This window comes from Aptenodytes patagonicus, chromosome 9 (assembly GCF_965638725.1).
Source record: "Aptenodytes patagonicus chromosome 9, bAptPat1.pri.cur, whole genome shotgun sequence".
NCBI classification, from domain to species: Eukaryota; Metazoa; Chordata; class Aves; order Sphenisciformes; family Spheniscidae; genus Aptenodytes; species Aptenodytes patagonicus.
In genome coordinates this window covers 3,364,221-3,380,401 of record NC_134957.1, presented here as the reverse complement: position 1 = coordinate 3,380,401, position 16,181 = coordinate 3,364,221, and the positions used below count along the sequence as shown (strand labels likewise).

At 62.0% G+C, this 16,181-nt stretch overlaps 1 protein-coding gene across 1 annotated transcript; it reads right to left on the bottom strand.

Annotated features, from left to right (window-relative positions):
- Positions 1–5,299: 5,299 nt before the first annotated feature.
- ZIC3 (Zic family zinc finger 3) lies at positions 5,300–7,856 on the bottom strand. The gene is made up of 3 exons (XM_076347636.1): positions 6,794–7,856; positions 5,969–6,132; positions 5,300–5,482 (listed from the first exon to the last, which is right to left on the bottom strand). Exons 1-3 carry the CDS (start codon positions 7,854–7,856, stop codon positions 5,300–5,302), a joined length of 1,410 nt encoding a protein of 469 aa, XP_076203751.1.
- Between the last annotated feature and the right edge of the window lie 8,325 nt (positions 7,857–16,181).

The window sequence follows — 16,181 nt, the reverse complement described above, 5'->3', positions numbered from 1 at the left end:
CCTGCCCGCAGACCAGTTTCTGCCCAAACACCGGAGACGGAGACGCTGGAAGCCAGGTAGGGCACAGCCTCCTCAAAAGCTTCGGGATCTCTGCCCAGCCCCTTGCTCCGCCGTGCCAAGTGCCGAAAAAAAACCCCGCCTAAGAGCCATTTTGTATCTCCAGGACTACCACAGGCCCAAACCCGGATTATACGACGCTCTGAAAAAGGACAAAACCATGGGAATAGCCCTATTCTGCACGTATCCTTTATGCTCCTCGGCCATTAAGCCTCTCCAGCTTCCCCGGCCTCTTTCCAGACGGCAGGACCGCCGGTGACTTTTCCCCTCTCCGAGTTTCCCAGCTGTCCCAGGTCAGGCTACCTTGCCCAGCATGCACAGGAATGAATCCCCAACGTGCGGGCTGGGTCTCCCTCGGAAGGAACTTCACGTATCGCCCATTCAACCATTTCAAAGTCGAGCTTTGGCTATTTCAAAGCTGCCGCTATTGAACAAGTTGCCAAAACAAAATCATTCAGCTAAACTCTTTTTCCCCCCCCTCTGCCCTTTTTATTAAAGTTTCTTTTCACACAAACATTTGAAATGGAGAAATATTACCGACCCATTAGCTAAACGAAAACCTAAGCAGCACACAACCTTCTTTACTGAGAATAAAAATTAGCATCTTAATATTAAAATATATCTGCGCCTCCTTAGACAACTGCCTTCCCCAGTTTCTGCAGAGGGTTTCTCCACTGCTAGCACAGAACAGATGTCTGTAATGCCATCCTAAACCGTCTCCTATCAAGTCTGCAGGGCAGGTCCTTGCTCTGCCATTCTCACTCACCAGTTTAAGCTCTTACGCAAGCATTTTTACTGCCTGCAGTTATGTCCAGGTGAGTAGGCATTTGCAAGACGTAGATTATATTTTTAACCCACACAAACGGCACAGCAAGGTTAACCAAATGTCTTAAGCTCAGATTAGTCAGTACCATACAAATTATTTCCTTCTGCACACTCCACAATACAATTAGATTTCTGCAAAGAATTTAAGGCTTCCTCTAGAGTTTTACCTCTCCAAAACAAGAGTGCATCTCTGCAGAGATATTTTCCATATAGTTTGATCATACTAACAGCATAAATAACAGGGATGGTTTAGCAAACAGTCATGAAAGTTAGGCTCAGCTAAAAGAGCCGGTGTTAGTGTATGGTGCTTTTAATCTGGAAACATCATATTAAAATAAAAAAATGCAAACACGCAATACTACACCCTATCCACTGCTTCGGAGCTTTACAGCCGACAAGAGTTACTATAGGAACTTAATTCCTGGTGCCGTAGCGCCGAGACACTTGAACACAACCTGATCAAATGCCTTCAGGACTCTGCCTTCACACTGTGTGCAACCACTAGCTGCTAATGGCACGCACAAAGCTTGAAAGGAAAATATATTATTTTCAGAGGATTACACCAGACACAGAGACAGATATGCAAAAACAATGACACCAAAGGAATCAAAATATTCATGGCCCATAAAGCGTGGTGGAGAAGGAATGGCTCCAGCTCATCGCCTGCCTCTGCTTAGATTCTTTATAGCACAATGAATCAACATTACCCCTTTTAGAAAACCATCCCGAGTTCTGTTTATTTGGGGACAAATCCACCTAATCCCGCTCATACAAGCAAGCACAGCAACTTCAAGGGAGCTGCCAGTCTGGGAGAGGACAGCAGAATACGGCCCCTTTTTGTGAACAGTCCTGGGACTCTTCTGGGTTGCGACACAATCCATTATTAATGACACACTAAAAGCTGAGCTAACATGGCACCTGCTCTGCCAGCGCCGTCCTGCCCCAGCCGGCTCTGTAACGCTTTCGCCCGAGCTGTGAGCACGAGGAATGCCCGCAAGTCCCTGCTGCCAGGCCCTGGCATTGAAAATCATGAGCTGTCTCACCCAACTCGCAAAAGCAGCCTAAGAAAACTGGGAAAAAGGCAGGGTCTTTCCTGCTCAAGGACTCTCCGTATCTCCCTGCAATGGGCAAAAGCGAGGATCAGAGCCTTTTTGCTTCTTTTTTACAGAAAACCCCTTCTTATTTGTCCATGAGAGCTGAGGACTTGGCAGCAGGGTGAGACAGCTCTTCCCTGGCCTTCACCCCCGAGGTGTTGGGGCCAGCGGCAGCCGGTGGGGCAGAGGCACTGCACGGACAGCAGCGCCCACCAGCACAGCATGCCGTGCTCGGGGGACACGGCCCTCCTGCCCCACCTCACGGTGTTGGTGCTGAACCCCGTGCTTTGCAAGCATTTCACAGCCGAACAGGTCCCCAGCCCTTTTTGCACCCATCCCACACCCATTCCTCCCTCCCAAACCATACATACACACCCCAGCTGCCCCTGCCTCATCCATGCCTCATTTTGGGGGGGAGGGGCTGCAGAGTGGCTGAGGGGGGCCCCTGACCTCAGTGGGGTGCAGACAACAGTTTGCTCCCCCCCTTCCCCATACTGGGTGCTAGCCCTGGCTGGATGGGGAGGCCCCAGGGTAGGGGACCGGCTGGCTACCCAGGGGAAGCCAAATGGTCCAGGATGCTGGTTTTAAGTCCTTGCTATAAAGGTGGCTGGGGTTGTGCTGCCACCCCAAAAAAGAACCGCGGGGGCAGGCAGGAGGGCAGGTACGCCAGCACGGCCCGAGGGCCCCGGGGACAAACCGGGGCCGCTGCGGCGCCAGGAAGGGCCCCCGCACCCAGCCCCCGGCGGGGCCACTCCTCCGGGGCCCGGAGATGCTGCATCCTCCCGGCCGCACCCGGGACAGGGCGCCGGACAACCCCGGCCACAGCAGAGCCCCCCGCTCAGGGACGGCGTTTCGGGGACCGACAGCAGCAGACGCCCCCGTGGCACCCGTCCCGGGGGGCTCCGCCGCCCAGCCCTGCGCACCCGCGGAGCCCTGCACACCCCGCGCCTCCCCGGTTCCGAGCAAAGCAGTAACGAAACCGAGCCTACCGGCACGTTTCCAAGCCTGGCGCGGTCCGGAGCGACGCAGACATGACCCAGGCGGGTGTCCGAGGAAAGCCCGACGGCCCCCGGCGGCTCCGCTCCATCTCGCCCGCCGCGGTGCGGGGCGGCCCCGCTCGCCCCCCGGGAGGGGCCCGGGCCGGCGGCGCTCCGCGTCCAGCCCCCGGGCTCGGCTCTGCGCACAGCGAGAGAAAGACTTCACAGCATAAAAGAAGCGGAGATCCATGTCTGGCCGGGGTACCTCGAAAGGAACTATTTTAAGGGGCCAGGCTGGGCAGTGAGGAGCGGGAAACCTGCCTGCACCGGGCTTGGGGGATTTTATTTTTCAGATGTGCAGCCCTAGCAGCTGCGATCCACATTCCGCCCGTCTTTTCCTGCCCGATAAACTTTTTTTTTTTTTTTTGGAGGGGGGGGAGAAGAGGGTAGATTTGTTTAAAGTTAATTTTTAAAGCATGCAAAGTTTCGCGGGTTGCTTGCCCGAGCGGACCCTGCGGCAGGCTGCAGGGGACGGACCGCCCCGTCCTCCCGCAGTGCCCCAAGTCAAGTTCAAGACTTGTCTGGGGCCTCTCCCGGTCAGCGGAGGTGCGGAGCCCGTGGTGCGGGTCCCTGCCTCCCCCCGGAGCTGGGGTTAGCCCGCGGTAAGGTCCGTGCGGTCTGAGGGAGGATGCGGCTGCGGAGCCGTACGCCCGGGCTGGCCGCGCTGGAGGGGAGCACCGGCCGCGCTCCGCCGGGGCAGGAGGCCGTCTGCATCCCCGCCGGAGCTCCGGCCGGCCCGCCGGGGCCGCGGGCGTCTCGCGGCCGCCGGGGGCACGGAGGTTTGCCGGGGGGGGGGGGGGGGGCGGGTTCCACCGTCGCTCTGGCGGCTTGAGGCTCCTGGGCAGCGCCGGAGGAGAAGTTTCTCGGGTGAGATTTCTCTGCTCGACCCCGTTTCTCTCCTGAGGACCGGGAGGCTTTTCCGCATCCTGGTCAGAAATAAAGAAAGAAAAAAAAAAACAAAACAAACCAGACGATAACGGAGAAAGTCCGGCGCGCCGCGAAGTCGCCCCGGAGTCCCCCCCCGGCGAGCAGCCCGGTGGCGGCGGGGCAGGTCCCGCGCGCCTTGCCCGGCCCCCGCAGCCCCGCGGTGCATCCAAGGGGCGCCGCGCCGCCCCGGCCCGGTACTCACCGTCGGGGCCTCCCCGTCGAGGCGGCCCCGCCGCCCCCGGCGCTCCTCTCCCTCGGCGGCGCCGGGCCCCGGGCTCCGGCCGCTCGGGAAGGTGGCGGGGAGGCGAAGCCGTTGGGCGGCGGAGGGCGGGGACAAAGGGACGGGAGAAAAAGCAGCGGCGAGGAGGAGGCTTCACCCGGCACCGCCGGCCCGAAAACAACGGCCCGGCCCCGGCAGCGCCGAACCGGGCCCGCGACGGCGCCCGCGGCTGCCCCCGTCCCCCGGAGGAGGTCAAAAACGGCTCTTTCCAAAACAATAAACTTTTAATGCTAAAGCAGTTATAACCAAAAGCTGTACAGAGTTGGATTTTTTTTGTTGTTTGTATTTTTTTTTTGTTAGAAAACAATTTTTTCTCCCCCATAAATACTCTTCAGTTCCCGGCACTTTGTATCAATAATTAAATTACGAACGATAAATATGGCATCATGGATATGTATTTACAAAAAAAAGTTATTACAAAAAGGCAACTGTTATACTAAACGTCACAATCTGGGTAGAATAAACACCACATCCTCATCCTGAAAAATACTGACCGACCCCATCAGACGAGAATACATTCACAAGTGTAATGCTTGGAGAGAGAGGAGAAAGAGGAGGAGAGCAGAGAAAGGAGCAGCAGGAGAGCTAGAAAGTTCAAGACATAACAGGACTTTGGCACGGTTTAAGACTGTAAGTTTAAACAATCACCACTAAGGCGAAGGAGAATTTTCATCCTCATGTCAACATCCCACCGAAAGAAGGAAAACCAAAACAAATTAAAAATAAAAAAGTGGGGAATCGGCGGAAGAGGGACTGGGGCAGGGAGGGGGGGAAAAAAAAATATCGAAACGACTGCGACTGCAGAAAATGACAACAAAAAAAAAAGAAATCCAATCCTGAGAAAAGGACATGGCTAGTCCAGCGTCTGGGCTTGCAAAAAATAGTAATAATTATAATATAATAATAAAAGACACCCCCCCCCCCTCCGGATCCTGGCAGTTAACTAGGTGTAGCCCTATGCGGTCGTCGGTGTGAAAACTCCATTTCCGTGGGAGCGAGCTGCAGTTGGCTTGGTTTGTCCTTTTTTTTCCTTGCTCCCAACGCATTGGGTCCAGTCTCTGGCTGGGCAGCAGCTGCCTTCACACATACCACTCATTAAAATTGGGGGGCAGTCCAGGGTTGTGGCCGGGGTTACTCTGGAGGGCGGCCGGCGGCGTTTTAGTGGAGTCCTTACTGCCGGCGGAGCCCACCGCAGGGGGGGTGGAGGACTCATACCCCGAACTGGCTGCAGGGGAAGAGTCCGACCCCTGGGATTCGTGCACCTAAAACCAAGAGGCAGAGATGGGAGCGAGCTCGGGGTCCCCACCACCCCGCTGAGCCGGGTTGGGATGCTCCCCCATGCAGGAGGGACACCGGGGTCCAGTGGCTTGAGCTCTGCCCGGCCACCCCGAGCAACCGGCAGCAAACGCCCGCCTCAGCTCCCGGCCACTTCGCTGCAGCGTCCCGGCGTGGGGGGCTGCAGCCACAGGCCAGGTTGTATTTGCACAGGCCTCCAGCACCGAGCCACGCTCTGGAAACCGGGCAGCGCTTGCACGGGTGGGAGCACAAAAAGAAACTACGCCATTTCCCCGGGCTGTGCTCCAGCCACGGCCTAGACACCGGGGACCGCTCGGGCCACACCGGCAGCGTGGAGCTCTGCAGCAGACACCGCTCAGCTCTGCCCTGCCCTGGGGAAACGAGCCCTTAGCACGCCAGCGACTGAGCATCCCTGCTCAGGGAGGAAAGGGCTGGGGCGCAGGGGTGATTACCTTCATGTGTTTCCTAAGTGAGCTGGGGTGGGTGTAGGATTTGTCGCACACCTTGCAGATGTAGGGCTTGTCCGAGGTGTGGACGTGCATGTGTTTCTTCCTGTCGCTGCTGTTGGCGAAGCGCCTGTCGCAGCCCTCAAACTCGCACTTGAAAGGCTTCTCACCTGTGAAATTCAGAGAGGGTGAAGGAGGGCCGTTCCCCTCTCCGTCCCCGCCTGCCTCCTCCCAGGACAACCTCTGCCCCGCTCACCCCACCTTGGGGATACACAAGCACCCCCAAAAAATGAAGAAGGGAAAGACGGACAGCAGGGTTTGTTACGTGTCGGATAAATTCGGGTCAGCCTTTGTTACTTTTAATTTGCCTCCTGCCAGACCCGCACTGTGCTCCGGCGGGGACGGCGGCTGGGCGAGCCCGGGGAGGGAGAAGACCCGAGATAAATTCAGCGGCTCGGACAGTTTTACAAGACGTACTCAAGGATACAAGCCAAAATACGTTTGCTTCCTGCCTCCCCCCCCTTCTTCCCTCCACCCGTGCGGAGGGCTACAGGGAAGATGGGGCTGCAAATAAAAATACTTTGACAAAAGTATCGCTGATTTAATTAGGAGAGACGCCGATCGGGCCTAAAAATAAAATTAAAAGGAGCGGAAGTCACCGAAAATGAGATTTCATTAGCATTTCTATGGTTCCCTCCGCAGAGGCGCGCAGGGGCCGAGAGCGGCGGCAGCGCCGCGCACCCGCCCGCTCCGGCAGCCGCCGGCCCGTCCGCGCAGCCCGGCGGAGCCCCGCGGGAGGCGTGTGCCCCGGGGGGGGGGCACGGGCCTTACCTGTGTGCGTCCGCTTGTGAATCTTGAGGTTCTCGGAGCGGGCAAAGATCTTGCCGCAGCCCGGGAAGGGGCAGGGGAAGGGCTTCTCCCCCGTGTGCACCCGAATGTGGTTGACCAGTTTGTATTTCGCCTTGAAGGACTTGCCTTCCCGCGGACACTCGTCCCAGTAGCAGATGTGGTTGTTCTGCTCCGGCCCCCCGACGTGCTCCATGGTGACATGGGTCACCAGTTCGTGCATGGTGCTGAAAGTCCTGTCGCAGCTCTTCTTGGGCCGGCTGAGCTGGCTCTCGTCGAGCCACTTGCAGGACAATTCTTGCTTGATGGGCTGGCGCATGTACCGAAAGAAAGCCCCGGGGCCGTGGTGGTGATGGTGGTGGTGGTGGGCCGCCACGTTCATGCCCATATTCATGTTCATGTGGTTGTAGTTGTGGAACTGGGCGCCGGCGTAAGGGTCCGTGCGGGGGCTGGAGACGGCCCGGTAGGGATCCGGTCGCCCGAAGAGGTCCCCGCGCAGCCCCAGGTGCATCTGCCCGTTGTCCACATGCCCGTTGGGGGACGTGTGGCTCGGGCTCTGCTCGTGGAGCCCCGGGAAGAGCAGGTAGCCCGGGGTGTCCGGGATGCCGCCGGGGCCGTGCAAACCGCCGGGGGAGCCGCCGAAAAGCCCGTGTTGCGCCGTCCCGGAGGCGGCGTCCGCGATGCCGGAGCCGCGGTTGCGAAAGAGAAAGTCGCGGGTGGAGTTGAAGGCGGCGGCCCCGCCGTAAGAGGGCACCTGGCCGGCGTGGTGGTGGTGATGGTGGTGGTGGCCCAGGGCGCTGGCGTAGCCCGGCGCCTGCGGCGTGAACGCCGAGCTCTGCCCGGCGGCGAGGTCGTGTGGGGCCGCGTTCAGCTTGAAGGCGGCGGCGGCGGCGGCGTGCGAGGAGTCCCCGAAGGGGCCCAGCCCCATGCCGCCGGCGGCGGCGGCGGCGGCGGCGTCGCGGCCCGGCATCTCGTGGTGGCGGGGCGCCGCGAAGCCGCCCACCCCCAGCGCCGGGAACTGCGGCCCTCCGTCCAGCAGCATCGTCATGGGCGCGGGGCCGTCGGCGCGGCGGCAGCCTGCCCCCCCCCTCCTCCCGCCCGCCCCCAAAAAAGTACAAAACCACCCCGAAACGCACCCCACCCCCCGCTGCGGGCGGGCGGGCGCGGCCCCGGGCCGCGGGCGGGCAGAGAGGCGAGCACCCCCCGGCCGACACACAACCAACCAACCAAACAAACAAACAAAAAACCCCACAGGCCCCAAAAAGCCACCCGCCCCCAGAGGCGCCCGCCCCCCGCGCCGGGCCGGGCCGGGCCGGGCCGGGCCGGGCCGGGCAGGGCAGGGCAGGGCGGCGCGGCAGGGCGAGGCGCAGCGCGGCCCCGCTCCCGCTCGGCGCCGTCGGGGCACTGACGGGGCGCCCGCCCGCGCCTCGCACATAAACCAACTCCGGGGCCAGGCCGCGCCGCGCCAATGGGGAGCCGCCGGCCGCCGCGTCACCTGACCCGCCGCCCGCCGTCCCATTGGCGGCGACGCGCTTGATTGGCACGCGCCCCGCGCCGCCGGGGACGCTGATTGGACGCGGGCGCCTCGCAGGTAAAACGGGGGCGGGGGCGGGAGGACGGGACGGGACGGGGGGGGAGCGGCGGGGAGCCCCGCGGAGCCCCGCGGCCTGCGTGCTGGCGGGGCGGCCCGGGGCCCGGCGCGCCGCGCCGAGGGGCGGGGGGGCGGCCACCCCCGTGCGCGCACCGTGCGCGTCCCTGTGTCCCGCTGCGCGGCCGTGCGCGGTGTCCCCGCTGCCACCGACCCACCCCCCGCGGGTCCCGCCGTGCCGTGCCCCCCCCCCCCCCCCCACGCCGCGCGGGACGCTCGCCCCGGGCGGTGCGGAGACGCGAAGCCGCTGCAAAGCCGCCGCGGCGCTTCAAAAATAAAAACTCGCACCGGCGCCTTTGGGGTGGCTTTTCTGTTTATTCTTATTTTTAATTTTAATTTTATTCTTCTACCTGCGTTTATTTTTCTCTTCATTGACTAAACGCGCGGGCAGAACCGCCCGGAGCCGAGCGGGGAGAGCCCGCTCCTGCCCCCAGCCCCGCGGGAGGCGCGGGGGCGCAGCCTGCCCGGGCCGGGGCTAACTTTGCCGGCCCGAGTTCAGCCGCCTCTTTCCTCCCTCGCTCCCCGGCGGGGGCAGCGGCGGGGGGGCGCGCACCCCGCTCCGCGGGCAGCGGGGCTCCGTCCCCTCCCGCCCCGCCGGACCGCGGAGCACGGCCGAGCAGCGCCCGGCACGGCGGCTCCTGCCCCGTATTTTTCCTACACTCGTTTATCTTTCCCCCCACCCCCAGTCTCTCTCTTTCCTTCCTTTTTCCCCCCCCCCCCCCTTTTCTTTTTAATTTTATTTTGCAAAGGCAACGTTCTGCCTTGGAATAATTATCAGTTGCAGACAGCGCTATAAATCCACTCATTTTCTGTTCTGGAAAGCATTTGCAAAGAACTATGGGGAGCAAGAGTGGAAATAAAAGGCAGAAAGAAAGATGGCTGTAATTGTAATATCCTGAGATTTGCTGAGCCCCCAAGTCTGGCTATTGGGCAGGTCTCAGCCTCGCCGCCGGCTCTCTGCAGGAAACGTAAAATCTGATCAAGTTCAGAGACGCATTGAGAGCCCGCTTCAAGCAGCGCTTTATAACCGCGGCCCTTTCACATCGTTCCCCCCAATCAGCCCCGGGAAAGACTTCGCATTCTTTATTTTAGGGTTCGCAGGGAGGGGGAAGGGGAAAAAAAAAAAAAGGAAAAGGAAAAAAAAAAACCCCACCGATATAAATTCTCCCCGAGAGGTAACACCGGTGCCCGTCAAACACTCAAATTTCCCGGGCCGCGGCCGCCACGAGCAGTCCCAAAGTTGGAAGGTGAGTCCCTCGCTGCCGTCAGCGCACGATCGCAGCAGAGCAACGAGAGGCGGGAGCGGGGGGGACCCGCCCGGGGGGGGCCGGAGCCGCCTTCGCTGCGCGCCCGCGCTGCGCCCCGCAGCTTTTGCGCGGGGGGGGGGGGGGGGAGGGAGGGAGGGCACCCGGCAGGATCGGAGCCCTCTCCGCGGCGTGGCCGGGAGCTCGGGCGCGGGGGAGGCGCGGCGGCCGGGCCGGGCAGGGCCGGGCCGGGGACACCCGGGCACCGACCTGCGGCCCCCGGGGCCCCGCTCCCCCCTTCGCTGCTCCGCGGCGGCTCTACCTGCCTGTCTCCGGAGGGCCGCGGCGGGGTAATTAATTACCTCCCGCACGTGTTGGGTTTTCTCGGCAACAACCACCCCCAAAAAAAGGGGAAAAAAAAAAAAAAGAAAAGAAAAAAAAAGGGGCATAATTCAATTAGCCCGTCAGCTGAGCGCCGGGGAGGGCAGCGCCTCTGAAGTCGCCGACCTGGAGCGACCGAGGGCGACTGACCCCTGCTTGTGCGAGGCCTCACGTGTAGCCCGGCGCATTGTCTGTCCCTAATGGGATGCGCCGGGGTCGGGCCGGGCCGGTGGCGGTGGCGGCGGCGGCGGCGGCGGGGAGCCGGCAGGAGAGCGGGCGCCGCGCCGCGCCGCGCCGCGCCGCCCGCCCAGGTGCCCACGCCGCGCGGGACTGCGGCTGCCCCGACCCGGGGAGATGGAGCGAGCGTGGCTCCACGGCGGGAGAAGCTTTAAAAAAAAAAAAAAAAAATTTAATTTGTTTTTTCGCCTTGAAAAACCCCCGCGCGCCGGCACCGCGGGGCTTCGGCAAAAGCATCCCGGCGGGGGCGAGGGGGGTAAAAAGAAGCGACCGTAGCTTTGGACGCGGACTCGCCGTTTGGAGGAGGGTTTGGTGGCTTTGCAAAGCCCTGCCGTGCCGCAGTGTACTCGCGGATCGGGCTACATCAATTAACCTGTACGTCTTTTTTATACGTTTCCCATTTCCACTCTGCCAACTTTGCCCGGTGCGGGCGCCCGGCAGCATCCGCAGGGGCCAACAGGCGCTAGTCCCACCCGAGCGATTCCTGGCTGGGATTCGCCGGCTCGGGGACCAAAACCGGCATAAAACGCGTTCATTTTTTTAAGGGCATTGTCGGTATGGCCTATGAATTCCTCCCCCCCCCCCCCCCCGCGTGCTTTCGTAATTAAAAAAATGTATAATATATTTTGTACGTATTTTACCACTTCAATGAATTCCATTTTTATTCAGCGGTATATCTGGCCGATCCCAATTTATTTTCCAGAGGCGGGGGAACATCGCATCTCTCTCCTTTTATTTAAATCTATCTCAATTGCAAACGCGCAAACAACAGCAACCGGAAAAGTAGTCTCGCAGGCTCCCCTTCTCCCGTCGTGCTCCCAACGCGAGGGGAAGGCGGAGAAAGACCCCCTGCTTTACGTCAAGAACAGATATTCGTGTAATTCTCCTCCACCGCCTATTTTTTTTCTTTTTTTTTTTTTTTTTTTCCTTTGGGATGGTTTAGGAATTTAACAGCCACAAAAACGCAAAACCCCTGGAAGGCGGTGCGGGTCCCTCCGCTCCCGGAGCCCCGCCGGTGCCCCGCACGGCGGCGGACCCGGACCTCCCCGCCGGGCTCCCCCCGGTGCTGCCCCCCGCCCTGGCCCGGGGACCCCCGGGGCTTAACGCTGCCTCGTCCCAGCACCCCGGCACGGTGCGGGGAGCCTTGCCGGGGGTAAGACCGCAAGGTCTGGGCCCTGCACCGACAGAGCAGCGCAGGAGGCAAAATGGTCCCCAGTGGGTGCCCACTCGTTACGGCGGATTTCGCAGCGGGGCAGGTGAAGTTTCGGCAACGGCCCCGGGAGCGGGGGAGGGGTCGGCGGCTCCGCGGGTTTCCCTCGTCCCTTCCACCGAGGGTGCGAGGAAAAGACAAAACAAACCCGGGGAAACAGCAACAAAAATCCCCCGCGCCGACCTGCGAGCCGGCCGGCGAGGGGAATATTTCATACGCCCTAAAGAGCTTTTAAGCCGCGCTGTATCGCGGATAAATGAATATCCCTAACAAGCGTAAAGACAAGTAGTTTTTCTCCTGCCATAAACATATTGCATCTCCAGTGTAATTAAATGCAAACCAGGAGCGAACGAGACATTTCCATTGTAGCTGTCACTCAGCGGAGGGGGGAATCACATGTACATTTGAACTTCAGAGATACGGGCTGGAGTAAACAGGTCTGAACTTCGGCAAGGGGAGGGGGCGAGGAATATCAAAGGCCAGGCGGAGGCAGGCAGAAAGACCTGAGTGGCGAGGAAATGTAGATGCCGGCGGGCTCCGTCCTGCAGCCCGGGGAGCCGGACCGGCACCGGCATCCTCGCCCACGGGCTGGGGTTTGTCGCGTATTTGGTGGTGATGGGGAGAAACTCCCCCCAAAATGAAAATCACCGTTCAGCTGCGTGGAAAACACGCGTCGGGCTCGGGAGTGGGAAAACCACGAGGACGAGTTAGAGCTGATGCAGAATTAATGGATCCGGTCGCCCCAAAGGCGGCCGAGGCAAACCCAGGGGCAGGGGACAGCGGGGGTCGCAGCCCTGCGGGGTGCCGAGCCGCCCCCTGGGATGCCCACGCACCTAGAGGGCACGCACCGGCGTGGGCTGCGCGCCCGCAGGCCGAGTGACCCCGGGGAAAGCCACTCTCTGGGAGAGGGAAAAAGCCCCCTGCGAAGCCGTTCGTACGAGGCACGGTGCAGACCCGGGAGCAAGAGGATGAGGAAGCCGGGCCTTCGGTACCCCGGCCCGGCCGAGAGCATCCTCGCCCTCCGGCCGCCCCCTTGAAATCCCCCCGCGCCTCCGAGGAGCGGAGGGGGTGGGGGGAAGCGGCGAATATCTCAATCAGCGAGGAGGTGACCTGTGACCCGGAGGGTGGCTCTATTGTCCCGCTCTTGCGGGGGACACAGACTTTAGTCAGCCTTTCTGCGTGACTGAGCCCTGAGGGGCAACCGCAAGCCCCGGGCTCCGGGGAGGCATCCCGGCCGCGAGAGCCGCCAGCCCGGCATCAGCTGCCGGAGCAGAGCCGCCCTTTCCCCGGCGTGCCGGGGCCGCTGCCCCCGTGCCCTGGCTGTTTTCGAGCCCGCACCCGGGGTACCCGACCCCCTCCTGCCCCGGGCCGTTCTCCGGGGGCCGGGCCCGGCTGGGTAGAGCCTCCCCGCCCGACGGCGAGCCAAGGTGGGCCGGGAGGCCCCGCCGGGTGCTCCCGGCCATGCTGAGGCTGGGGTTTGACCTGCAGCGAGCGCGGCGATGCTCTGAGGAATCTGTGGGGATAACGGGAGGGGAAGGGCAGGAGGGGTTGTGCACGGATCCCCGGAGGAGCCCCCGCCCCGCTTCTTCAGCCTCCCGGAAACGTGCCGGCCCCGGCGAGCAGGGCTGAGAGCGGGGCTGCGGGAGCCGCCTCCGCCCGTGCCCTCCCGGCGGCGGCTGCCAGCGGGGCCCGGAGCGGAGTCGGGCACGAGGCGGCGCTGTGGAGCGGCCCGGCCCGGCCCCGACGGCTGCCGAGGCCCCGGGCGGCTCCGGGCACCTCCCAGAGCTGTCCCGCGCCCCTGCCCGGACGCGGCGGGGAGCCCCGCACCCTGCCCCGCAGCCCCGGGCGCACCGCAGAGGACGGAGCAGCCGGGGGACGCGGGGCTCTGTCCCCAAATCAACCCCGGTCCAGCCCGTCCCCGGGCCCGGGGTCCCGCCGCTGCTCCCGGGCTCGCCCTCCTCTCCCCGCCGAGCCGCCCCGAGGCCTCGCAGCAGGTGTAAACCCCGGTAACAAACCCGTTCCCCGGGTTCGAGTCGCCTCATTTGAACCGGCACCCCCAGGGGTCGGAGACAGCGGTCTCTAGCTGCCGGGGGCCAAGCGGTGGAAGCTGCCAGGCTCCGGGGGGGCGACCCCAAGCCCGTCCTGGGACACCCCCCCCCAGCCTGCAGCAGGTCCCCGGGGCGGCTGCGGGGACGCCCGCGCCCGCGACACTGCGAGTCCCGGGGTGTGCCGGGGCTCGGGCCCTCTCCCCGCCGCCGGCAGCCCCGGGGGGGAACGCGGGGTTTCCTTTCGCTTCCAGCTCTTCTTTCCCAGCACTGGGCACAGCCGCGGCCCGGAGCCGGAGGGTCGGCAGCGGGAGACCCGGCTCCCCGCGGCCCCGGAGCGGAGCCGTCAAGTGCCGCCCCGGTGGCGGACTGCGGGGTGGCCCGGTGGAGCAGAGGGCCCTTGGCGGGGGGTGCAGGTGGGCTCCGGCCCCGGCCCGCGGGGTCGGGCCGTGCGCCCAGCATCGGTTCTGGCAGCGCCGTCCCGGCGCACCGACGGGCACATCGGCGGCGGGCACCGAGGGTGTCTCCCGCCGCCCGGCATCCCCTGAAGACAGGGACACGATTTCGCCAGCCCCTAGGACGTGTTGGAACAACGTGTTGAACGATTTAAGGTCTTAGAAAAAAAAAAAAAAAAACAAAACCAACCAACCAAACCCAAAACTAGGGCTGTGCCGTTTCCACCGCTCGCCTTTCGCCATCCTCCCTCCGGCCGCATCGCCCAGCGACTCTCCCCTCAACCACCGGGGGCTTTCCCCAAGGTGCCGGGGACCGAGCCGAGCCCCCCCCTTCGCCCCTCCGGTCCGGGGACCCGTCTCCGCCGGTCCCCTTAGGGTTATTTGCCCATTCCCTTTTCCCCTTGCGGTTTTTTTTCTCCCCGGGAAAAGCCGTGCCGCCGCACAGCTGCGGGGTAGGACCCGCTCCCGCTCCTTTCGCCGCCTGCCCCACTCCCTTCGCCAAGGAAGGGAACGAAGGGCTCCGGCGGCGCCTCCAGCCCGCAGCCCCGACGGGGTCCGGCCGCCCCGGCGGGCCGCGGGACGGCGCAGGCTGGGCGGCTGCGGCTCCCGCGAGGAACCGGGCTCAGCCCTCCCACGCTTCCGTGGGTTAAATAGCCCCGCAACGGGAGCCGCTTTCGCCGTTAAAATCAAGCTCGAAGCCTTGGGGCCAAAGCGGGGTGAATAACAGCAGCGGGGCGTGGGGCGGGGGGCTCTTGCCCAAATGCCCCCCGCCTGGGGCCAGCTTTGCACCAGGGCGGTTCACCCTCTGCCTGCGGCCGCGGAGCTTCGGGGAGAGCCAGCTCCGCTCTTGCTGCCGAAATTCTCAGATTTCGGGGCGATAGAGCCCCCCCGCCGGTCTGACCCCCTCCTTCCCTATTTTTTCTGTCGAATACCCCGAGGCAGCGCGTTTCCGCCGCCGCCCCGCGCAGGCCCCGCGCTGCGGGACGAGGGCGCGCAGGGAGCGCACCCCGGGCTCGGGGGGCGGCGACGGGGCCCCCCGGCATAATCACCCCCCCCCGTAAACGGTGTGCGTGCCACGGGGTGAAAGAGTCGACGCCTTTTAGAGGACTTTTATTCCCCTCCCCGGAGGATCAGCTCCGTAACGAGAACCTTGTCGGGCAGAGGCGGGGGAGATCGCGGTAGAAAAGGTGCCTCAAGTGATCGACCCCGGAGCGGGCGGTGCCGGGGGGAGGGAGGGCTTGCGGTAACCTGGGCTTCGACCGGGACCGTACCAAAAAAAAAAAAAAAAAAAAAAAAAAAAAGAAAAGAAAAGAAAAAAAAGGAGAAAAAGAGAGAGAAATCAAAACAAATCCAAAAAGCAACCAAGCAAACAGAAAGCCCCATCGCAGCCCTTCAATTGCGGCTCCCAGCTGAAGGCGGCTATTTGCCCTCGTTGCGTTTAAATTCCCTCGGCAGGGCTGCGAGACCGCGGGGCCGGCGGGTGAGCGGTGCGGGCAGGGCAGCGGGCAGGGCAGCGGGCAGGGCAGCGGGCAGGGCAGCGGGCAGGGCTGGCCGCGGGACTTCACATCCTCTCAAGTTTTCAAAGCCAGGAACCAGCCATTTCCCGCTACCTTCGCCCATTCCCCGATAGCTTTCAAGGCGTCCACGTTTATTTTAAAAACTATTCTGAGAGCTGTAGTAAATTGCGTTTGCTTGTAGCTACAAAGGCGAAAGTTAAGCATTTGTCTCTGCTGTTGTATAGGCAGCCAGTTGTTTTAATTAAAGGATGGGGATCCGTGATATATACACCAGATAAAAGCAAATGCACAGAATAAACTAATTAAAACATTGTGTTTGGAACACATTTTATTTCTTTTTTTGATCTTAGTTGTGTTTTAAAGAAATGTCAGCGCACTATAAAGCAACCTTATTTCCCTTATAGTGTGCGGCGCTTTTCAAAGGCTAGTGTGATATATTTTAGAAAAGAAATCCCGCTGTGAAAGCTTGCGTGTCTTCTCTTTACCAAACTAAGCTCTTGTCAATCATGCCAAGGCATATCCAATCACCAAGTCCCTTTTTGGAAAGCAGCTCATCCCGCTGTGCTTTTATATATCACACCGCAGCATGTTTAGATGCATTTTTACTATCACTTCAGGAGCGGTGACTGATGAGAG